Source organism: Coregonus clupeaformis, unplaced genomic scaffold (genome assembly GCF_020615455.1).
Source record: "Coregonus clupeaformis isolate EN_2021a unplaced genomic scaffold, ASM2061545v1 scaf0105, whole genome shotgun sequence".
In the NCBI taxonomy this organism is placed as follows: Eukaryota; Metazoa; Chordata; class Actinopteri; order Salmoniformes; family Salmonidae; genus Coregonus; species Coregonus clupeaformis.
The window spans coordinates 47,501-72,500 of NW_025533560.1; the positions used below are offsets into that span (position 1 = coordinate 47,501).

General features: G+C 49.7%; 1 protein-coding gene across 1 annotated transcript in view; it reads left to right on the plus strand.

The window, feature by feature from the left end:
* The window catches only part of LOC121581622 (alpha-N-acetylgalactosaminide alpha-2,6-sialyltransferase 3-like), a gene marked incomplete at its 5' end in the record, with an annotated part of 128,402 nt that overhangs the window by 40,675 nt on the left and 62,727 nt on the right, over positions 1-25,000 (plus strand). The window contains one exon of the mRNA XM_045213359.1: positions 1-197. This exon is cut by the window's left edge and continues 12 nt beyond it. Within this exon, the coding sequence (XP_045069294.1) occupies positions 1-197 (197 nt within the window). The remainder of the gene's footprint in view (positions 198-25,000) is intronic.

Genomic DNA, 25,000 nt, shown 5'->3' on the forward strand with positions numbered 1-25,000 from the left:
TTCTTCGGCCAGGCCAACGACACGGTGTATGTGGTGTGGGGTCCTCTGAGGAACATGAGGAAGGATGGGAAGGGCATTGTGTACAACATGCTGAGACAGGCTATAGAGAACTACCCCCAGGCTAGGATCTACCTCACCACAGAGGAACGCATGAAATACTGTGACATGGTGTTCAAGAAGGAGACCGGGAAAGACAGGTGAGACTGGCGTACCTACCAAACGGCACCAGAAAAATAAATGCTGTCAGAGACCTACTTGAGCAGCATCGCCCCCTCAAGATTCTGAGCCTACCTGGCAGGGTTGGTCCTACAAAGCCAGAGCCCCCTGATGGGAGAGCATTATATACAAGGAAATTCTCAAAGCTGCTAATAAGTACCTTGATGACCTTGTATCTAGCCGGTGGGGATTCCGGTGGGGTACCCCCACCCAGGTAGTGGCAGTGCTGGCAACACTGGCTGCAGTAACCCATGGGGAGGGGGTCACACTCTGACAATCGAGAGGGGGCTTATTATTGTGGCCCTGGTGGCACAAAATAATCAAAGGTCTGACAGCACAGAGATGCTTGGGAAAAATGGTTACAACGGGGGACCAGAGTGTTTGTGTCTCAGGTGAAGAGGGTGGATCTGATCTCCATCACCTAGGACTTGACATAGATTAAATAGATTAATCAAATCTCACATTTTTGTCAATTTCTGCTCGATCTTGCATGCTTCTCAATCAGCTGTAACTGTATATGCATTCGTAAATCAGGTCCTTTCTTGAGTTGGGCTCTGGGATGTAACAACCATTGAGCATCTGATCTTATGGTTGATTGTGGAGAAAGGGGTTGTGGAGAAAGGGGTTGACTCGGCTATGAAAAGCCAACTGAGATTTATTCCTGATTATTATTTGACCATGCTTGTCACTTATGAACATTTTTGAACATCTTGGTATGGTTCTGTTATAATCTCCACCCGGCACAGCCAGAAGAGGACTGGCCACCCCTCATAGCCTGGTTCCTCTCTAGGTTTCTTCCTAGGTTTTGGCCTTTCTAGGGAGTTTTTCCTAGCCACCGTGCTTCTACACCTGCATTACTAGCTGTTTGGGGTTTTAGGCTGGGTTTCTGTACAGCACTTCGAGATATTAGCTGATGTACGAAGGGCTATATAAAATAAAATTGATTGATTGATTGACTGTGTTAGAGTATGTGCGTGTGTGTTTATCCCACATCTGTTGCAAGGGGGTAAGGATGTTAGAGAGAATACAGGATGAACCACAATAATTGTTTGCTAAAATAATAATTGCTTGTCAAAAATGTAATGTAATACAATGGCAATCCGGGTTATAGGTAACAATTCTTTGCATGAACTGCCGACATTATTAGGCATATTAATTGATAATGATGGAAAATAAGATATGCAAGATATTTGAATAGATATATATTTTTAAATAGCTATATATATATATATTGAGGTGAGAGCATTGGAAATGCTTTTGGCGGTTAATCTGCTTCTGTTTTGTGGGTGGCACTGTGTGCTGTTTCCGATGGATGGGTCCTGGCCTCTCGGGGCCTTAGGGATCCGGAGGGACGTGGGTGGGATGCTGATCACTGGGATGACGGCTCAACTTGGGATGGGGAGGGGCTTTAGCGGGGGAATTAGAGGAGAACAATTGGAGGGTTACTTAGTAGCAATGCAAATATCATGGTACAGCTATATGGACACTCAATCACTATGGTATTTTTTATTGGTAAATTTACAAACATATATAATGATAAATAGATTTGAAACTTGTATCTCATTATGGTAAGTGGTGAAATAAGTATATCCAGTTATAATTGTAATGGTTTAGCAATAACAAAAGAAGAACAATATTTACATGGCTCAAAGAGAGGGAATATAATATCTATTGTTTACAGGAAACTCATTCAACAATTCTAGATGAAGTTGTGTGGAAAAAGGACTGGGGGGGGCGAAATTTACTTCTCCCATGGGCAAAGAAACTCAAAAGGGGTGATGATATTAATTAACAGTAATTTCGATCCAAATGTGCAAATTGTCCAAACAGATTTTAAATATGTTATTGGACCATAAACAGATATGGCTCATTAACCTTTACGGACCAAATAATGATGATCCACACTTCTTTGACAATATACACTTCTCAAAAAAATAAAGGGAACACTAAAATAACACATCCTAGATCTGAATGAATGAAATAATCTTATTAAATACTTTTTTCTTTACATAGTTGAATGTGCTGACAACAAAATCACACAAAAATTATCAATGGAAATCAAATGTATCAACCCATGGAGGTCTGGATTTGGAGTCACCCTCAAAATTAAAGTGGAAAACCACACTACAGGCTGATCCAACTTTGATGTAATGTCCTTAAAACAAGTCAAAATGAGGCTCAGTAGTGTGTGTGGCCTCCACGTGCCTGTATGACCACCCTACAATGCCTGGGCATGCTCCTGATGAGGTGGCGGATGGTCTCCTGAGGGATCTCCTCCCAGACCTGGACTAAAGCATCCGCCAACTCCTGGACAGTCTGTGGTGCAACGTGGCGTTGGTGGATGGAGCGAGACATGATGTCCCAGATGTGCTCAATTGGATTCAGGTCTGGGGAACGGGCGGGCCAGTCCATAGCATCAATGCCTTCCTCTTGCAGGAACTGCTGACACACTCCAGCCACATGAGGTCTAGCATTGTCTTGTATTAGGAGGAACCCAGGGCCAACCGCACCAGCATATGGTCTCACAAGGGGTCTGAGGATCTCATCTCGGTACCTAATGGCAGTCAGGCTACCTCTGGCGAGCACATGGAGGGCTGTGCGGCCCCCCAAAGAAATGCCACCCCACACCATGACTGACCCACCGCCAAACCGGTCATGCTGGAGGATGTTGCAGGCAGCAGAACGTCTCCACGGCGTCTCCAGACTCTGTCATGTCTGTCACGTGCTCAGTGTGAACCTGCTTTCATCTGTGAAGAGCACAGGGCGCCAGTGGCGAATTTGCCAATCTTGGTGTTCTCTGGCAAATGCCAAACGTCCTGCACGGTGTTGGGCTGTAAGCACAACCCCCACCTGTGGACGTCGGGCCCTCATACCACCCTCATGGAGTCTGTTTCCTGACCGTTTGAGCAGACACATGCACATTTGTGGCCTGCTGGAGGTCATTTTGCAGGGCTCTGGCAGTGCTCCTCCTGCTCCTCCTTGCACAAAGGCGGAGGTAGCAGTCCTGCTGCTGGGTTGTTGCCCTCCTACGGCCTCCTCCACGTCTCCTGATGTACTGGCCTGTCTCCTGGTAGCGCCTCCATGCTCTGGACACTACGCTGACAGACACAGCAAACCTTCTTGCCACAGCTCGCATTGATGTGCCATCCTGGATGAGCTGCACTACCTGAGCCACTTGTGTGGGTTGTAGACTCCGTCTCATGCTACCACTAGAGTGAAAGCACTGCCAGCATTCAAAAGTGACCAAAACATCAGCCAGGAAGCATAGGAACTGAGAAGGGGTCTGTGGTCACCATCTGCAAAACCAGTCCTTTATTGGGTTTGTCTTGCTAATTGCCTATAATTTCCACCTGTTGTCTATTCCATTTGCACAACATCATGTGAAATGTATTGTCAATCAGTGTTGCTTCCTAAGTGGACAGTTTGATTTCACAGAAGTGTGATTGACTTGGAGTTACATTGTGTTGTTTAAGTGTTCCCTTTATTTTTTTGAGCAGTGTATATAATAAATTAACAGCCCTGCAAGCAATTCAAGACTCTATTATTATGGTGGGAGATTATAATACCGTTTTAAATAGTTCAATTGGACCGTAAAGGAAATCACACTACAAACAATCACCCTCATGCTCTTCAGGAAATCGTGAATGTCATGGATACATTAGAACTAGTAGATATATGGAGGCTTAAATATCCTGATCTAGTGAGATATACATGGCGGAGACTCAATCAAGCTAGTCGTCTTGACTTCTTTCTTATGTCATTCTCGTTGGCACCAAAAGTTTAAAAAGTGTTGATAGGGGACAGAATGCGGTCGGACCATCATAATTGGCATATACATTACTCTTACTGAATTTCCACGTGGGCGAGGATATTGGAAATTTAATCAAAGCCTATTGGATGATAACTTGTTTTTAACTAGGACAGAGGAATTTATAACTGATTTTTTCTGACATAACATAGGTACAGCAAATCCCCTTATTGTATGGGACACCATTAAATGTGCCTTTAGAGGCCATGCAATTCAGTACTCATTTCGAAAACAAAACCAATTTAGGTCAAGAGTCCATACTAACAAAGGAAATAGAAGGTCTAACAGAACAGATAGATAGCAATAAAAACTGTAACATAGAGGCTCAGAATAAATTAGAGGAAAAACAAAAAGAAATGGAGAAACTTATTCAAGAAAGATCAAGTGTAATATATTATAAAAAAATAAAGCAAACTGGATGGAAAATGGGGAAAAATGCACCAAATAATTTTTTCAACTTCAACAGGAATGATACCAAAAATAATTTACTGAAACTGGTTACAAATGACGGAGTCACCCATGATTCACCAAATGATATTTTGAAGGAGGAAACAAAGTACTTTAAGCATCTGTTTTCGTTTCAGTCGCCTCCATCTCCTCTAACTGAAGCTAATTGTAGATATTTATTTTCTATTGATAATGTAAAATTTACAGCCATACAGAAAGATTAATGTGAAGGTGAAATTACAGAGGAGGAACTTCTGGATGCAATTAAAGACTTTAAGTCCGGGAAAACTCCAGGGTTGGATGGCATACCATTCGAGGTATACCAAACCTTTTTTGATATACTCAGCGGACCGTTATTAGCATGTTTTAACCACTCCTATGTAAATGGTAGATTATCAGACACTCAAGAAGAAGGTCTGATTTCATTATTAATGAAACAGGATAAAAGTGGAAAATATAAAGATCCAGTCCATTAAAAAAATTGGAGGCCCCTTACACTTCAGTGTTGTGATGCAAAAATTCTAGCAAAATGTATAGCACATAGAATTAGCGCAAATCTGACCATAACTCTATCCTCCTGATTCCTGCTTATAAGCAAAAACTAAAGCAGGAAGCACCAGTGACTCGGTTAATAAAAAAGTGGAATACGCAGATGCTATGCTACAGGACTGTTTTGCTAGCACAGACTGGAATATGTTCCGGGATTCTTCAGATAGCATTGAGGAGTATGCCACATCAGTCACTGGCTTCATCAATAAGTGCATCGATGACATCGTCCCCACAGTGACCGTACGTACAGTGGGGGAAAAAAGTATTTAGTCAGCCACCAATTGTGCAAGTTCTCCCACTTAAAAAGATGAGAGAGGCCTGTAATTTTCATCATAGGTACACGTCAACTATGACAGACAAATTGAGGAAAAAAAATCCAGAAAATCACATTGTAGGATTTTTTATCAATTTATTTGCAAATTATGGTGGAAAATAAGTATTTGGTCACCTACAAACAAGCAAGATGTCTGGCTCTCACAGACCTGTAACTTCTTCTTTAAGAGGCTCCTCTGTCCTCCACTCGTTACCTGTATTAATGGCACCTGTTTGAACTTGTTATCAGTATAAAAGACACCTGTCCACAACCTCAAACAGTCATACTCCAAACTCCACTATGGCCAAGACCAAAGAGCTGTCAAAGGACACCAGAAACAAAATTGTAGACATGCACCAGGCTGGGAAGACTGAATCTGCAATAGGTAAGCAGCTTGGTTTGAAGAAATCAACTGTGGGAGCAATTATTAGGAAATGGAAGACATACAAGACCACTGATAATCTCCCTCGATCTGGGGCTCCACGCAAGATCTCACCCCGTGGGGTCAAAATGATCACAAGTGAGCAACGGTGAGCAAAAATCCCAGAACCACACGGGGGGACCTAGTGAATGACCTGCAGAGAGCTGGGACCAAAGTAACAAAGCCTACCATCAGTAACACACTACGCCGCCAGGGACTCAAATCCTGCAGTGCCAGACGTGTCCCCCTGCTTAAGCCAGTACATGTCCAGGCCCGTCTGAAGTTTGCTAGAGTGCATTTGGATGATCCAGAAGAGGATTGGGAGAATGTCATATGGTCAGATGAAACCAAAATAGAACTTTTTTGGTAAAAACTCAACTCGTCGTGTTTGGAGGACAAAGAATGCTGAGTTGCATCCAAAGAACACCATACCTACTGTGAAGCATGGGGGTGGAAACATCATGCTTTGGGGCTGTTTTTCTGCAAAGGGACCAGGACGACTGATCCGTGTAAAGGAAAGAATGAATGGGGCCATGTATCGTGAGATTTTGAGTGAAAACCTCCTTCCATCAGCCAGGGCATTGAAGATGAAACGTGGCTGGGTCTTTCAGCATGACAATGATCCCAAACACACCGCCCGGGCAACGAAGGAGTGGCTTCGTAAGAAGCATTTCAAGGTCCTGGAGTGGCCTAGCCAGTCTCCAGATCTCAACCCCATAGAAAATCTTTGGAGGAAGTTGAAAGTCTGTGTTGCCCAGCAACAGCCCCAAAACATCACTGCTCTAGAGGAGATCTGCATGGAGGAATGGGCCAAAATACCAGCAACAGTGTGTGAAAACCTTGTGAAGACTTACAGAAAACGTTTGACCTGTGTCATTGCCAACAAAGGGTATATAACAAAGTATTGAGAAACTTTTGTTATTGACCAAATACTTATTTTCCACCATAATTTGCAAATAAATTCATAAAAAATCCTACAATGTGATTTTCTGGATTTTTTTTCTCATTTTGTCTGTCATAGTTGACGTGTACCTATGATGAAAATTACAGGCCTCTCTCATCTTTTTAAGTGGGAGAACTTGCACAATTGGTGGCTGACTAAATACTTTTTTTCCCCACTGTACATACCACAACCAGAAGCCATGGATTACAGGCAACATCCGCACTGAGCTAAAGGGTAGAGCTTCCGCTTTCAAGGAGCGGGACTCTAACCCGGACGCTTATAAGAAATCCCGCTATGCCCTCCGACGAACCATCAAACAGGCAAAGAGTCAATACAGGACTAAGATTGAATCGTACTACACCGGCTCTGACGCTCGTCGGATGTGGCAGGGCTTGAAAACTATTACAGACTACAAAGGGAAGCATAGCCGCGAGCTGCCCAGTGACACAAGCCTACCAGACGAGCTAAATCACTTCTATGCTCGCTTCGAGGCAAGCAACACTGAAGCATGCATGAGAGCACCAGCTGTTCCGGATGACTATGTGATCACGTTCTCCGTAGCCGATGTGAGTAAAACTTTTAAGCAGGTCAACATTCACAAGGCCGCAGGGCCAGACGGATTACCAGGACGTGTACTACGAGTATGCACTGACCAACTGGCAAGCATCTTCACTGACATTTTCAACCTGTCCTTGGCAGAGTCTGTAATACCTACATGTTTCAAGCAGACCACCATAGTCCCTGTGCCCAAGAACACTAAGGTAACCTGCCTAAATGACTACCGACCCGTAGCACTCACGTCTGTAGCCATGAAGTGCTTTGAAAGGCTGGTCATGGCTCACATCAACCCCATTATCCCAGAAACCCTAGACCCACTCCAATTTGCATACCGCCCCAACAGATCCACAGATGATGCAATCTCTATTGCACTCCACACTGCCCTTTCCCACCTGGACAAGAGGAACACCTACGTGAGAATGCTATTCATTGACTACAGCTCAGCGTTCAACACCATAGTGCCCTCAAAGCTAATCAGTAAGCCAAGAATCATGGGACTAAACACCTCCCTCTGCAACTGGATCCTGGACTTCCTGACGGGCCGCCCCCAGGTGGTAAGGGTAGGTAACAACACATCTGCCACGCTGATCCTCAACACGGGGGCCCTTCAGGGGTGCGTGGTCAGTCCCCTCCTGTACTCCCTGTTCACCCACGACTGCATGGCCAGGCACGACTCCAACACCATCATGAAGTTTGCTCATCACCGACAACGATGAGACAGCCTATAGGGAGGAGGTCAGAGACCTGGCCGTGTGGTGCCAGGATAACAATCTCTCCCTCAACGTGATCAAGACAAAATAGATGATTGTGGACTACAGGAAAAAAAAGAGGACTGAGCACGCCCCCATTCTCATCGACGGGCTGTAGTGGAACAGGTTGAGAGCTTCAAGTTCCTTGGTGTCCACATTACCAACGAACTATCATGGTCCAAACACACCAAGACAGTCGTGAAGAGGGCACGACAAAGCCTATTCCCCCTCAGGAGACTGAAAACGTTTGGCATGGGTCCTCAGATCCTCAAAAAGTTCTACAGCTGCAGAGGAGTCTTATGGCTTGGGGGTAGAAGCTGTTGAGAAGCCTTTTGGACCTAGACTTGGCGCTCCGGTACCGCTTGCCATGCGGTAGCAGAGAGAACAGTCTATGACTAGGGTGGCTGAAGTCTTTGACAATTTTGAGGGCCTTCCTCTGACACCGCCTAGTATAGAGGTCCTGGATGGCAGGAAGCTTGGTCCCAGTGATGTACTGGGCCATACGCACTACCCTCTGTAGCGCCTTACAGTCGGATGCCGAGCAGTTGTCATACCAGGCGGTGATGCAACCGGTCAGGATGCTCTTGATGGTGCAGCTATATAACTTTTTGAGGATCTGGGGACCCATGCCAAATCTTTTCAGTCTCCTGAGGGGGAAAAGGTGTTATCGTGCCCTCTTCACGATTGTCTTGGTGTGTTTGGACCATGATAGTTCGTTGGTGATGTGGACACCAAGGAGCTTGAAACTCGACCCGCTCCACTACAGCCCCGTCGATGTGAATGGGGGCGTGTTCGGCCCTCCTTTTCCTGTAGTCCACGATCAGCTCCTTTGTCTTGGTCACGTTGAGGGAGAGGTTGTTGTCCTGGCACCACACTGCCAGGTCTCTGACCTCCTCCCTATAGGCTGTCTTATCGTTGTAGGTGATCAGGCCTACCACTGTTGTGTCATCAGTAAACTTAATGATGGTGTTGGAGTCATGTTTGGCCACGCAGTCGTGGGTGAACAGGGAGTACAGGAGGCGACTAAGAATGCACCCCTGAGGGGCCCCAGTGTTGAGGATCAGTGTGGCAGATGTGTTGTTGCCTACCCTTACCACCTGGGGGCGTCCCATCAGGAAGTCCAGGATCCAGTTGCAGAGGGAAGGGTTTATTCCCAGGGTCCTTAGCTTAGTGATGAGCTTTGTGGGCACTATGGTGTTGAACGCTGAGCTGTAGTCAATGAACAGCATTCTCACATTGGTGTTCCTTTTGTCCAGGTGGGAAAGGGCAGTGTGCGATTTAGATTGCGTCATCTGTGGATCTGTTGGGGCGCTATACGAATTGGAGTGGGTCTAGAGTTTCCGGGATGATGGTGTTGATGTGAGCCATGACCATCCTTTCAAAGCACTTCATGGCTACCGACGTGAGTGCTACAGGGCGGTAGTCATTTAGGCAGGTTACCTTCGCTTTCTTGGTGTTCTTGGGCACAGGGACTATGGTGGTCTGCTGGAAACATGTAGGTATTACACTCGGTCAGGGAGAGGTTGAAAATGTCAGTGAAGACACTTGCCAGTTGGTCTGCGCATGCTCTGAGTACACGTCCTGGTAATCCGTCTGGCTCCACGGCCTTGTGAATGTTGACCTATTTAAAGGTCTTTCTCACATCGGCTACGTAGAGCATGATCACACAATCATCCGGAACAGCTGGTGCCCTCATGCATGCTTCAGTGTTGCTTGCCTCGAAGCGAGCATAAAAGGCATTTAGCTTGTCTGGTAGGCTCGCGTCACTGGGCAGCTCGCGGCTGGGTTTCCCTTTGTAGTCCGTAATAGTTTGCAAGCCCTGCTACATCCGACGAGTGTCAGAGCCGGTGTAGTAGGATTCAATCTTAGTCCTGTATTGACTCTTTGCCTGTTTGATGGTTCGTCTGAGGGCGTAGTGGGATTTGTTATAAGCGTTTGGATTAGTGTCCCGCTCCTTGAAAGCGTCAGCGCTAGCCTTTAGCTCGGTGTGGATGTTTCCTGTAATCCATGGCTTCTGGTCGGGATATGTACGTACGGTCACTGTGGGGACGATGTCGTTGATGCACTTATTGATGAAGCCAGTGACTGAGGTGGTATACTCCTCAATGCCATTGGATGAATCCCGGAACATATTCCAGTCTGTGCTAGCAAAACAGTCCTTTAGCGTAGCTCTCTTTGTCATCTGACCACTTCCGTATTGAGCGAGTCACTGGTACTTCCTGCTTTAGTTTTTGCTTGTAAGCAGGAATCAGGAGGATAGAGTTATGGTCAGATTTGCCAAATGGAGGGCGAGGGAGAGCTTTGTATGCATCTCTGTGTGTGGAGTAAAGGTGGTCTATAGTTTTTTTCCTCTGGTTGCACATGTGACATGCTGGTAGAAATGAGTTTGCCTGTATTAAAGTCCCCGGCCACTAGGAGCGCCACTTCTGGAAGAGCATTTTCTTGTTTGCTTATGGCCTTATATAGCTCGTTGAGTGCCGTCTTAGTGTCAGCATCGGTTTGTGGTGGTAAGTAGTCGGCTACGAAAAATATAGATGAAAACTTTCTTGGTCAATAGTGTGGTCTACAGCTTATCATGATGATTACGTCTGGGATAACTGCAGGATGAGACATCTTATCATGATGACTACGTCTGGGATAACTGCAGGATGAGACATCTTATCATGATGATTACGTCTGGGATAACTGCAGGATGAGACATCTTATCATGATGATTACGTCTGGGATAACTGCAGGATGAGACATCTTATCATGATGATTACGTCTGGGATAACTGCAGGATTAGACGTCTTATCATGATGACTACGTCTGGGATAACTGCAGGATTAGACGTCTTATCATGATGACTACGTCTGGGATAACTGCAGGATTAGACGTCTTATCATGATGACTACGTCTGGGATAACTGCAGGATGAGACATCTTATCATGATGACTACGTCTGGGATAACTGCAGGATTAGACGTCTTCTGTGATAACTGTGTGCGTGTGTTTTTCCAAGATAAGACCAATCCCAGGGTTGAATTATTCTCAGATCTGAGTCAGAATGATAAACACTAGAGGAGAGGGTTAGGGCTCTAGACTCCTAGAGGAGAGGGTTAGGGTTCTAGACTCCTAGAGGAGAGGGTTAGGGCTCTAGACTCCTAGAGGAGAGGGTTAGGGCTCTAGACTCCTAGAGGAGAGGGTTAGGGCTCTAGACTCCTAGAGGAGAGGGTTAGGGTTCTAGACTCCTAGAGGAGAGGGTTAAGATTAGGGCTCTAGACTCCTAGAGGAGAGGGTTAGGGTTCTAGACTCCTAGAGGAGAGGGTTAGGGCTCTAGACTCCTAGAGGAGAGGGTTAGGGCTCTAGACTCCTAGAGGAGAGGGTTAGGGCTCTAGACTCCTAGAGGAGAGGGTTAGGGCTCTAGACTCCTAAAGGAGAGGGTTAGGGCTCTAGACTCCTAGAGGAGAGGGTTAGGGCTCTAGACTCCTAGAGGAGAGGGATAGGGCTCTAGACTCCTAGAGGAGAGGGTTAGGGCTCTAGACTCCTAGAGGAGAGGGTTAGGGGCTCTAGACTCCTAGAGGAGAGGGTTAGGGCTCTAGACTCCTAGAGGAGAGGGTTAGGGCTCTAGACTCCTAGAGGAGAGGGTTAGGGCTCTAGACTCCTAGAGGAGAGGGATAGGGCTCTAGACTCCTAGAGGAGAGGGTTAAGATTAGGGCTCTAGACTCCTAGAGGAGAGGGTTAGGGCTCTAGACTCCTAGAGGAGAGGGTTAGGGCTCTAGACTCCTAGAGGAGAGGGTTAGGGCTCTAGACTCCTAGAGGAGAGGGTTAGGGCTCTAGACTCCTAGAGGAGAGGGTTAGGGCTCTAGACTCCTAGAGGAGAGGGTTAGGGTTCTAGACTCCTAGAGGAGAGGGTTAAGATTAGGGCTCTAGACTCCTAGAGGAGAGGGTTAGGGTTCTAGACTCCTAGAGGAGAGGGTTAGGGCTCTAGACTCCTAGAGGAGAGGGTTAGGGCTCTAGACTCCTAGAGGAGAGGGTTAGGGCTCTAGACTCCTAGAGGAGAGGGTTAAGATTAGGGCTCTAGACTCCTAGAGGAGAGGGTTAGGGGCTCTAGACTCCTAGAGGAGAGGGTTAGGGCTCTAGACTCCTAGAGGAGAGGGTTAGGGCTCTAGACTCCTAGAGGAGAGGGTTAGGGCTCTAGACTCCTAGAGGAGAGGGTTAGGGCTCTAGACTCCTAGAGGAGAGGGTTAGGGTTCTAGACTCCTAGAGGAGAGGGTTAAGATTAGGGCTCTAGACTCCTAGAGGAGAGGGTTAGGGTTCTAGACTCCTAGAGGAGAGGGTTAGGGCTCTAGACTCCTAGAGGAGAGGGTTAGGGCTCTAGACTCCTAGAGGAGAGGGTTAGGGCTCTAGACTCCTAGAGGAGAGGGTTAGGGCTCTAGACTCCTAGAGGAGAGGGTTAGGGCTCTAGACTCCTAGAGGAGAGGGATAGGGCTCTAGACTCCTAGAGGAGAGGGTTAGGGTTCTAGACTCCTAGAGGAGAGGGTTAGGGCTCTAGACCCCTAGAGGAGAGGGTTAGGGCTCTAGACTCCTAGAGGAGAGGGTTAGGGCTCTAGACTCCTAGAGGAGAGGGTTAGGGCTCTAGACTCCTAGAGGAGAGGGTTAGGGCTCTAGACTCCTAGAGGAGAGGGTTAGGGCTCTAGACTCCTAGAGGAGAGGGTTAGGGCTCTAGACTCCTAGAGGAGAGGGTTAGGGCTCTAGACTCCTAGAGGAGAGGGTTAGGGCTCTAGACTCCTAGAGGAGAGGGTTAGGGCTCTATACTCCTAGAGGAGAGGGTTAGGGCTCTAGACTCCTAGAGGAGAGGGTTAGGGGCTCTAGACTCCTAGAGGAGAGGGTTAGGGCTCTAGACTCCTAGAGGAGAGGGTTAGGGCTCTAGACTCCTAGAGGAGAGGGTTAGGGCTCTAGACTCCTAGAGGAGAGGGTTAGGGCTCTAGACTCCTAGAGGAGAGGGTTAGGGCTCTAGACTCCTAGAGGAGAGGGTTAGGGGCTCTAGACTCCTAGAGGAGAGGGTTAGGGCTCTAGACTCCTAGAGGAGAGGGTTAGGGCTCTAGACTCCTAGAGGAGAGGGTTAGGGCTCTATACTCCTAGAGGAGAGGGTTAGGGCTCTAGACTCCTAGAGGAGAGGGTTAGGGCTCTAGACTCCTAGAGGAGAGGGTTAGGGCTCTAGACTCCTAGAGGAGAGGGTTAGGGCTCTAGACTCCTAGAGGAGAGGGTTATGGTTCTAGACTCCTAGAGGAGAGGGTTAGGGCTCTAGACTCCTAGAGGAGAGGGATAGGGCTCTAGACTCCTAGAGGAGAGGGTTAGGGCTCTAGACTCTTAGAGGAGAGGGTTAGGGCTCTAGACTCCTAGAGGAGAGGGTTAGGGCTCTAGACTCCTAGAGGAGAGGGTTAGGGCTCTAGACTCCTAGAGGAGAGGGTTAGGGCTCTAGACTCCTAGAGGAGAGGGTTAGGGCTCTAGACTCCTCAGATCTGAGTCAGAATGATAAACACAATCAAACTGAATATCCTAAAGTACATTTCAGCTGTAATCCATCAGAATAAATGACTCATCATACGTCCCAAATGGCACCCTATTCCCTATGGGTCCTGGTCAACAGTAGTGGACTATACAGGAAATGAGTCAGTGTATCCTAGGACACTGCTCCCCCCTTGACCAGGCTGGAACATGTTGTCATGCTATGTGTGTTGACATCTAGATTTAGACAGCCATTAGATAATCATGCTCTTTAATCTCTAAATGTCCAGTCTGTGTGTGTGTGTTTGTGTGTGTGTGTGTGTGTGTGTGTGTGTGTGTGTGTGTGTGTGTGTGTGTGTGTGTGTGTGTGTGCTTTGCTTAGTTGATGTCAGAGGAGGAGAAAGGCTAGATATGAGTCCTATGACTTGGCTCTGTGTACATGCTAGACTCCTAGAGGAGAGGGTTAGGGCTCTAGACTCCTAGAGGAGAGGGTTAGGGGCTCTAAACTCCTAGAGGAGAGGGTTAGGGCTCTAGACTCCTAGAGGAGAGGGTTAGGGGCTCTAAACTCCTAGAGGAGAGGGTTAGGGCTCTAGACTCCTAGAGGAGAGGGTTAGGGTTCTAGACTCCTAGAGGAGAGGGTTAGGGCTCTAAACTCCTAGAGGAGAGGGTTAGGGCTCTAGACTCCTAGAGGAGAGGGTTAGGGCTCTAGACTCCTAGAGGAGAGGGTTATGGTTCTAGACTCCTAGAGGAGAGGGTTAGGGCTCTAGACTCCTAGAGGAGAGGGTTAGGGCTCTAGACTCCTAAAGGAGAGGGTTAGGGCTCTAGACTCCTAGAGAAGAGGGTTAGGGCTCTAGACTCCTAGAGGAGAGGGTTAGGGCTCTAGACTCCTAGAGGAGAGGGTTAGGGCTCTAGACTCCTAGAGGAGAGGGTTAGGGCTCTAGACTCCTAGAGGAGAGGGTTAGGGGCTCTAGACTCCTAGAGGAGAGGGGTTAGGGCTCTATACTCCTAGAGGAGAGGGTTAGGGCTCTAGACTCCTAGATGAGAGGGTTAGGGGCTCTAGACTCCTAGAGGAGAGGGTTAGGGCTCTAGACTCCTAGAGGAGAGGGTTAGGGGCTCTAGACTCCTAGAGGAGAGGGTTATGGTTCTAGACTCCTAGAGGAGAGGGTTAGGGCTCTAGACTCCTAGAGGAGAGGGATAGGGCTCTAGACTCCTAGAGGAGAGGGTTAGGGCTCTAGACTCTTAGAGGAGAGGGTTAGGGCTCTAGACTCCTAGAGGAGAGGGTTAGGGCTCTAGACTCCTAGAGGAGAGGGTTAGGGGCTCTAGACTCCTAGAGGAGAGGGTTAGGGCTCTAGACTCCTAGAGGAGAGGGTTAGGGCTCTAGACTCCTAGAGGAGAGGGTTAGGGCTCTAGACTCCTCAGATCTGAGTCAGAATGATAAACACAATCAAACTGAATATCCTAAAGTACATTTCAGCTGTAATCCATCAGAATAAATGACTCATCATACGTCCCAAATGGCACCCTATTCCCTATGGGTCCTGGTCAACAGTAGTGGACTATACAGGAAATGAGTCAGTGTATCCTAGGACACTGCTCCCCCTTGACCAGGCTGGAACATGTTGTCATGCTATGTGTGTTGACATCTAGATTTAGACAGCCATTAGATAATCATGCTCTTTAATCTCTAAATGTCCAGTCTGTGTGTGTGTGTTTGTGTGTGTGTGTGTGTGTGTGTGTGTGTGTGTGTGTGTGTGTGTGTGTGTGTGTGTGTGTGTGTGTGTGTGTGCTTTGCTTAGTTGATGTCAGAGGAGGAGAAAGGCTAGATATGAGTCCTATGACTTGGCTCTGTGTACATGCTAGACTCCTAGAGGAGAGGGTTAGGGCTCTAGACTCCTAGAGGAGAGGGTTAGGGCTCTAAACTCCTAGAGGAGAGGGTTAGGGCTCTAGACTCCTAGAGGAGAGGGTTAGGGCTCTAAACTCCTAGAGGAGAGGGTTAGGGCTCTAGACTCCTAGAGGAGAGGGTTAGGGTTCTAGACTCCTAGAGGAGAGGGTTAGGGCTCTAAACTCCTAGAGGAGAGGGTTAGGGCTCTAGACTCCTAGAGGAGAGGGTTAGGGCTCTAGACTCCTAGAGGAGAGGGTTATGGTTCTAGACTCCTAGAGGAGAGGGTTAGGGCTCTAGACTCCTAGAGGAGAGGGTTAGGGCTCTAGACTCCTAAAGGAGAGGGTTAGGGCTCTAGACTCCTAGAGAAGAGGGTTAGGGCTCTAGACTCCTAGAGGAGAGGGTTAGGGCTCTAGACTCCTAGAGGAGAGGGTTAGGGCTCTAGACTCCTAGAGGAGAGGGTTAGGGCTCTAGACTCCTAGAGGAGAGGGTTAGGGCTCTAGACTCCTAGAGGAGAGGGTTAGGGCTCTATACTCCTAGAGGAGAGGGTTAAGATTAGGGTTCTAGACTCCTAGAGGAGAGGGTTAAGATTAGGGCTCTAGACTCCTAGAGGAGAGGGTTAGGGCTCTAAACTCCTAGAGGAGAGGGTTATGGCTCTAGACTCCTAGAGGAGAGGGTTAGGGCTCTAGACTCCTAGAGGAGAGGGTTAGGGCTCTAGACTCCTAGAGGAGAGGGTTAGGGCTCTAGACTCCTAGAAGAGAGGGTTAGGGCTCTAGACTCCTAGAGGAGAGGGATAGGGCTCTAGACTCCTAGAGGAGAGGGTTAGGGCTCTAGACTCCTAGAGGAGAGGGTTAGGGCTCTAGACTCCTAGAGGAGAGGGTTAGGGCTCTAGACTCCTAGAGGAGAGGGTTAGGGCTCTATACTCCTAGAGGAGAGGGTTAGGGCTCTAGACTCCTAGAGGAGAGGGTTACGGCTCTATACTCCTAGAGGAGAGGGTTAGGGTTCTAGACTCCTAGAGGAGAGGGTTAGGGCTCTAGACTCCTAGAGGAGAGGGTTAGGGCTCTAGACTCCTAGAGGAGAGGGTTAGGGCTCTAGACTCCTAGAGGAGAGGGTTAGGGTTCTAGACTCCTAGAGGAGAGGGTTAGGGTTCTAGACTCCTAGAGGAGAGGGTTAAGATTAGGGCTCTAGACTCCTAGAGGAGAGGGTTAGGGCTCTAGACTCCTAGAGGAGAGGGTTAGGGCTCTAGACTCCTAGAGGAGAGGGTTAGGGCTCTAGACTCCTAGAGGAGAGGGTTAGGGGCTCTAGACTCCTAGAGGAGAGGGTTAGGGCTCTAGACTCCTAGAGGAGAGGGTTAGGGGCTCTAGACTCCTAGAGGAGAGGGTTAGGGCTCTAGACTCCTAGAGGAGAGGGTTATGGTTCTAGACTCCTAGAGGAGAGGGTTAGGGCTCTAGACTCCTAGAGGAGAGGGTTAGGGCTCTAGACTCCTAGAGGAGAGGGTTATGGTTCTAGACTCCTAGAGGAGAGGGTTAGGGCTCTAGACTCCTAGAGGAGAGGGTTAGGGCTCTAGACTCCTAGAGGAGAGGGTTAGGGCTCTAGACTCCTAGAGGAGAGGGTTAGGGCTCTAGACTCCTAGAGGAGAGGGTTAGGGCTCTAGACTCCTAGAGGAGAGGGTTAGGGCTCTAAACTCCTAGAGGAGAGGGTTAGGGGCTCTAGACTCCTAGAGGAGAGGGTTAGGGCTCTAGACTCCTAGAGGAGAGGGTTAGGGCTCTAGACTCCTAGAGGAGAGGGTTAGGGCTCTAGACTCCTAGAGGAGAGGGTTAGGGCTCTAGACTCCTAGAGGAGAGGGTTAGGGCTCTAAACTCCTAGAGGAGAGGGTTATGGTTCTAGACTCCTAGAGGAGAGGGTTAGGGCTCTAGACTCCTAGAGGAGAGGGTTAGGGCTCTAGACTCCTAGAGGAGAGGGATAGGGCTCTAGACTCCTAGAGAAGAGGGTTAAGATTAGGGTTCTAGACTCCTAGAGGAGAGGGTTATGGTTCTAGACTCCTAGAGGGTTAAGATTAGGGCTCTAGAGGATTGAAACAAAAGCATGCCCTCATAGGAGGCAGTCACACATACTCACGTACACGACACATAACTGTAATTTCATGGTTAACTCGCTGCTCTGTGGTTGAGAACAGTGAGATTCTTTGTGCCTCTCAACGCATGAAGAGGAAGATCGAGAAAGATGCACTGTCATTGTGTCGCAGATTGAACATATCGCTACGCCACAGGAGCAGTAAAACGAAGCTGATTTGATCTAAACAGTAAACCACCACATTATAACCATTTAATCACATTACTGTGGTATCTTAGAATTACTGACATTTTATTTGCAAATTAAATTATGCTGGACTAGTCAAAACATTTAAGAAATGATCTCCTCCACTGCTAGCCATGTTAAGTCTGTACCTACTGCAGATGATCTCCCCCACTGCTAGCCATGTTAGGTCTGTACCTAGAGCAGATGATCTCCTCCACTGCTAGTCATGTTAGGTCTGTACCTAGAGCAGATGATCTCCCCCACTGCTAGCCATGTTAGGTCTGTACCTACAGCAGATGATCTCCTCCACTGCTAGCCATGTTAGGTCTGTACCTAGAGCAGATGATCTCCTCCACTGCTAGCCATGTTAGGTCTGTACCTAGAGCAAGTGGAATTACACTTGACACACATGATGTAAACAATGACAGGGTCTTACTTACTAACTGGAAGCTCAAACACCAAGGACAGAAAGCTCATCACAGAATAATTTACAGTACTTAGCCTCTGAAAAACCAAACAGAACATTTCTGCAGCAATTCATTCCAAATTACCCCATCTGAGGTGAAACGAAGCGATCATTGAGGAGTGGGAAGGATTGAGAGGATGATGTGACGTGTTCCATTAGCATTATATAATTAACAGTGTCATTAACAGCGTCATTAACAGCGTTAGCTGTAGTAGAATGAGCATGACAGAATCCCTAGAGGTGTGTCCAGGTCTGGGGAAGGGATACAGTGGTCTTCTCAGAACATGACAGAATCCCTAGAGGACATCAGGTGGGTCCAGGTCTGGGGAAGGGATACGGTGGTCTTCTCAGAACATGACAGAATCCCTAGAGGACATCAGGTGGGTCCAGGTCTGGGGAAGGGATACGGTGGTCTTCTCAGAACATGACAGAATCCCTAGAGGACATCAGGTGGGTCCAGGTCTGGGGAAGGGATACGGTGGTCTTCTCAGAACATGACAGAATCCCTAGAGGACATCAGGTGGGTCCAGGTCTGGGGAAGGGATACGGTGGTCTTCTCAGAACACACAGGTTACAGGTAGATCAGGAGAAAACACACAGGTTACAGGTAGATCAGGGGAAAACACACAGGTTACAGGTAGATCAGGGGAAAACACACAGGTTACAGGTAGATCAGGGGAAAACACACAGGTTACAGGTAGATCAGGAGAAAACACACAGGTTACAGGTAGATCAGGGGAAAACACACAGGTTACAGGTAGATCAGGGGAAAACATACAGGTTACAGGTAGATCAGGGGAAAACATACAGGTTACAGGTAGATCAGGGGCACGTTCAGCAGGACAAGACGGTTTGGAACGTTCAGGTGAGGTGAGGAGAGAGGAGGTGAGGAGAGAGGAGGTGAGAAGGTGAGGAGAGAGGAGGTGAGGAGAGGAGGTGAGGAGAGGGAGGTGAGGAGAGAGGAGGTGAGAGGGGAGAGAGGAGGTGAGGAGAGAGGAGGTGAGGATGTGAGGAGAGAGGAGGTGAGGAGGTGAGGAGGTGAGGGAGAGGTGGTGAGGAGAGAGGTGGTGAGGAGAGAGGAGGTGAGGAGAGAGGTGGTGAGGAGAGGAGGTGAGGAGAGAGGAGGTGAGGAGAGAGGTGGTGAGGAGAGAGGTGGTGAGGAGAGAGGAGGTGAGGAGAGAGGTGGTGAGGAGAGAGGTGGTGAGGAGAGAGGAGGTGAGGAGGTGAGGAGAGAGGAGGTGAGGAGGTGAGGAGAGAGGTGGTGAGGAGAGAGGAGAGAGGTGGTGAGGAGAGAGGTGGTGAGAAGGTGAGGAGGTGAGGAGAGAGAGAGAGAGAGGTGGTGAGGAGAGAGGTGAGAGAGGAGAGGAGGTGAGAGGAGGAGGTAGGTGAGGAGGAGGAGGTGGTGAGGAGTGAGGAGAGGAGGTGAGGAGAGAGGAGAGTGAGGGAGAGGAGGAGAGAGGGTGAGAGAGAGGTGGTGAGGAGAGAGGAGGTGAGGAGAGAGGAGGTGAGAAGGTGAGGAGAGAGGAGGTGAGGAGAGGAGGTGAGGAGAGAGGAGGTGAGGAGAGAGGAGGTGAGGAGAGAGGAGAGAGGAGGTGAGGAGGTGAGGAGAGAGGTGGTGAGGAGAGAGGAGGTGAGAAGGTGAGGAGAGAGGAGGTGAGGAGAGGAGGTGAGGAGAGAGGAGGTGAGGATGTGAGGAGGTGAGGAGGTGAGGAGGTGAGGAGAGAGGTGGTGAGGAGAGAGGTGGTGAGAAGGAGGTGAGGGAGAGGTGAGTGAGAGAGAGGTGGTGAGGAGAGAGGAGGTGAGGAGGTGAGGAGAGAGGAGGTGAGGAGGTGAGGAGGTGAGGAGAGAGGTGGTGAGGAGAGAGGTGAGAGGTGGTGAGGAGAGAGGTGGTGAGAAGGTGAGGAGGTGAGGAGAGAGGAGAGAGGGAGAGGAGGTGAGGAGAGAGTGAGGAGGTGAGGAGAGAGAGAGGTGAGGAGGTGAGGAGAGGTGGTGAGGAGAGAGGAGGTGGTGAGAGAGAGGAGGTGAGGAGAGGAGAGAGGAGGTGGGGTGAGAGGAGAGAGAGTAGAGAGAGGAGGAGAGAGGTGAGAGGAGAGAGGTGGTGAGGAGAGAGGGGTGAGGGAGAGGTGGTGAGGAGAGAGGAGGGTGAGGAGAGAGAGAGAGGTGAGAGGAGGTGAGGAGAGGAGGAGGTGAGAGGAGGAGGAGGTGAGAGAGGTGAGGAGAGAGGAGGTGAGGAGGTGAGGAGAGAGGAGAGAGGTGGTGAGAGATGAGGAGTGAGGAGAGAGGAGGTGAGAGGTGAGGAGGTGAGGAGGTGAGAGAGGTAGAAGGAGAGAGAGGAGGTGAGGAGAGGAGGTGAGGAGAGAGGAGGTGAGGAGAGTGAGAGTGAGGAGAGAGGTGGTGAGGAGAGAGGTAGGTGAGGAGAGAGAGAGTGAGAGAGAGGTGAGGAGAGAGGGTGGTGAGGAGAGGTGGTGAGGAGAGAGGAGGTGAGGAGATGAGAGGTGAGGAGGTGAGAGAGAGGTGAGGAGAGAGAAGAGAGGAGGTGAGAGAGAGAGTGAGATGTGAGGAGAGAGGAGAGGAGGAGGTGAGGAGAGAGAGAGGTGGTGAGGGAGAGGAGGTGAGAAGGTGAGGAGAGAGGAGGTGAGGGAGAGGAGGTGAGGATGTGAGGAGAGAGGAGGTGAGGAGGTGAGGAGGTGAGGAGAGAGGTGGTGAGGAGAGAGGTGGTGAGGAGAGAGGTGGTGAGGAGAGAGGTGGTGAGGAGAGAGGAGGTGAGGAGGTGAGGAGAGAGGAGGTGAGGAGGTGAGGAGAGAGGTGGTGAGGAGGGAGGTGAGAGGTGGTGAGGAGAGAGGTGGTGAGAAGGTGAGGAGGTGAGGAGAGAGGAGAGGAGAGAGGTGGTGAGGAGAGAGGAGGTGAGAGAGAGGAGGTGAGGAGGTGAGGAGGTGAGGAGGTGAGGAGAGAGGTGGTGAGGAGAGAGGAGAGAGGTGGTGAGGAGAGAGGAGTGAGAGGAGGTGAGGAGAGAGAGGGAGGTGAGGAGAGAGGAGTGGTGAGGAGAGATGAGGTGAGGGAGAGAGGAGGTGAGAGAGAGGAGGTGAGGAGGGTGAGGAGGAGGGAGGAGAGAGGTTGGAGGTGAGAGAGTGAAGTGAGAGAGGAGGTGAGGAGAGAGGTGGTGAGGAGAGAGGAGGTGAGGAGAGAGGAAGTGAGGAGGTGAGGAGGTGAGGAGAGAGGTGGTGAGGAGAGAGGAGGTGAGGAGGAGGGAGGAGGAGGTGAGAGAGAGGTGAGGCGAGAGGAGGTGAGGAGGAGAGGAGGTGAGGAGGTGAGGAGAGAGGAGGTGAGGAGAGAGAGGAGGAGAGTGGTGGTGAGGAGAGAGGAGGTGAGGAGAGAGGTGGTGAGGAGAGAGGAGGTGAGGAGAGAGGTGGTGAGGAGAGAGGAGGTGAGGAGAGAGGTGGTGAGGAGGTGAGGTGAGGAGAGAGGTGAGGAGAGAGGAGGTGAGGAGAGAAGAGAGGAGAGAGGAGGTGAGGATGTGAGGAGAGAGGAGGTGAGGAGGTGAGGAGGTGAGGAGAGAGGTGGTGAGGAGAGAGGTGGTGAGGAGAGAGGTGGTGAGGAGAGGAGGTGAGGAGGTGAGGAGAGAGGAGGTGAGGAGAGAGGTGGTGAGGAGGAGGGGAGAGGTGGTGAGGAGAGAGGTGGTGAGAAGGTGAGGAGGTGAGGAGAGAGGAGAGAGGAGAGAGGTGGTGAGGAGAGAGGAGGTGAGGAGAGAGGAGGTGAGGAGGTGAGGAGGTGAGGAGAGAGGTGGTGAGGAGAGAGGAGAGAGGTGGTGAGGAGAGAGGAGGTGAGGAGAGAGGAGGTGAGGAGAGACGAGAGTGGAGGTGAGGAGAGAGGAGAGAGGTGGTGAGGAGAGAGGTGGTGAGGAGAGAGGAGGTGGAGGAGAGAGGAGGTGAGGAGAGAGGAGGTGAGGAGGTGAGGAGGTGAGGAGAGAGGTGGTGAGGAGGTGAGTGGGTGAGGAGGTGAGGAGAGAGGAGGAGGAGAGAGGTGGTGAGGAGGAGAGTGAGAGAGAGTGAGGAGGAGGAGGAGAGAGGTGGTGAGAGAGAGGAGGTGAGGAGAGAGGAGGAGAGGAGTGAGTGAGAGAGAGAGGTGAGGGAGAGAGGTGGTGAGGAGAGAGTGAGAGAGGAGGTGAGGAGAGGAGGTGAGGAGAGAGGTGAGGAGAGAGGTGATGAGGAGGAGAGTGGGTGAGTGAGGAGAGAGGAGGAGGAGAGGTGGTGAGGAGAGAGAGGTGAGGAGAGGAGAGTGAGGAGGTGAGGAGGAGAGAGGTGAGGTGAGAGAGAGGAGGTGAGGAGAGTGGAGGAGGAGAGAGGTGAGGAGAGGAGGAGGTGAGAGGAGAGAGGAGGTGAGGAGAGAGGTGAGGAGGAGAGAGGAGGTGAGAGAGAGGAGGAGAGAGAGGTGAGAGGAGAGAGGAGGTGAGAGAGGAGGAGGTGAGGAGGAGGAGGAGAAGTGAGAGAGGTGAGAGAGGAGGTGGTGAGGAGAGAGGAGGTGAGGAGAGTGAGGAGGTGAGGAGGTGAGGAGAGAGGTGAGGAGGGAGGTGAGGAGAGAGGAGGAGGTGAGGAGGTGGTGAGAGAGAGGAGGAGGTGGTGAGGAGAGGAGAGTGAGGAGAGGAGTGAGGAGGTGAGAGAGAGGAGGTGGGAGAGGTGGTGAGAGAGAGAGGAGGTGAGGAGAGAGGTGAGAGTGAGAGAGAGGAGGTGAGGAGAGAGAGAGAGGTGAGTGAGGAGAGAGGAGATGAGGAGGAGGAGAGAGGTGGTGAGGAGAGAGGAGGTGAGGAGATGAGGAGAGAGGAGGTGAGGAGAGAGGAGGTGAGGAGAGAGGAGGTGAGGAGAGAGGAGGTTAGGAGAGAGGATGTGAGGAGAGAGGTGAGTGAGGAGGAGGAGGAGGAGAGAGGTGGTGAGGAGAGAGGAGGTGAGAGAGGTGGTGAGGAGGAGAGGTGAGAGAGAGATGGTGAGGAGAGAGGAGGTGAGAGAGGAGCAGAGGAGAGAGAGGAGGTGAGGAGGAGAGGAGGTGAGGAGAGAGGAGGGGAGGGAGAGGAGGTGAGGAGAGAGGAGGAGAGAGGAGGTGAGGAGAGAGGAGAGAGGTGGAGAGGTGGTAGAGGAGGTGAAGGAGAGAGATGAGATGAGGAGAGAGGAGATGAGGAGAGAGAGAGGAGAGGAGGTGAGGAGGTGAGGAGAGAGAGAGGTGAGAGAGAGGGGTGAGGGAGAGAGGTGAGGAGAGAGGAGGAGAGAGGAGGTGAGAGAGGGAGAGAGAGAGGAGGTGGTGAGGAGAGAGGTGGTGAGGAGTGAGAGAGGAGGTGAGGAGAAGGAGGTGAGGAGAGAGGAGAGGAGGAGAGAGGAGAGAGATGGTGAGGAGAGGAGGAGAGATGAGAGAGAGGAGGAGGAGGAGATGAGGAGAGAGGAGAGAGAGAGGAGAGAGGAGGAGAGAGAGGAGAGAGGAGGTGAGGAGAGAGGAGAGAGGAGGTGAGGAGAGAGGAGAGAGGAGGTGAGGAGAGAGGAGGTGAGGAGGTGAGGAGAGAGGAGAGAGGAGGTGAGGAGAGAGGAGGTGAGGAAGAACATTTGGAAAAGGGCCACATAATCACATAATTTCTGACTGCTGTCACATTACTATCATGCTGCAGGAGAAGGAGGAAAATCATGGACAGATGCTTATCATTATCTGGATGGGTGCTGACAATATCTCACACTACTGCTTGTGATCAAATCATATCACTGAGTCTGCGTTTAAGTATATGCATTATGTACATAAACAATTGCATTCATTCACTCATTTATCAGGAGATGACTGCATTACTCTTGATGAGTAAATGTGTAGAAAAGAGGAGAGGGCAGAACTGATGGGATACAATAGAAGTGTGGAGGTAGAAGGAGCTCTTTGGGAGGGAAAATAAACGCTTCTGGGATACGATAGTAAAATTGTGGAGGTCACATGTCAAACCGAGTGTCTGTGGGTTTTTGCTCCACCCTTGGACTTGATTGATGAATTAAGGTTGCTAATTAGTTAGGAACTCCCCTCACCTGGTTGCCTAGGTCTTCATTGATTAGTTAGGAACTCCCCTCACCTGGTTGTCTAGGTCTTCATTGATTAGTTAGGAACACCCCTCACCTGGTTGTCTAGGTCTTCATTGATTAGTTAGGAACTCCCCTCACCTGGTTGTCTAGGTCTTCATTGATTAGTTATGAACTCCCCTCACCTGGTTGTCTAGGTCTTCATTGATTGGTTAGGAACTCCCCTCACCTGGTTGTCTAGGTCTTCATTGATTAGTTAGGAACTCCCCTCACCTGGTTGTCTAGGTCTTCATTGATTAGTTAGGAACTCCCCTCACCTGGCTGTCTAGGTCTTCATTGATTAGTTAGGACCTCCCCTCACCTGGTTGTCTAGGTCTTCATTGATTAGTTAGGACCTCCCCTCACCTGGTTGTCTAGGTCTTCATTGATTAGTTAGGAACTACCCTCACCTGGTTGTCTAGGTCTTCATTGAAAGGAAATCTAAATGCAGCAGACACTAGGCCCTCCAGGAAAGAGTGCCTTGGTTCTCTCTGTTTTTTGATGAGTAGATGTTTGAAATGGTTATTCCCTCACCATTTTCTTGCTGAATTTGCTCAGGCTGGTCGCTGTCGCCTTGTCTGTATTTGACATTTCATCAAATCAAATTAAATTGATTTATAAAGCCCTATTTACATCAGCAGATGTCACAAAGTGCTTATACAGAAACCCAGACTAAAACCCCAAACAGCAGCAATGCAGATGTAGAAGCACGGTGGCTAGGAAAAACTCCCTAGAAAGGCAGAAACCTAGGAAGAGACCTAGAGAGGAACCAGGCTCTGAGGGGTGGCCA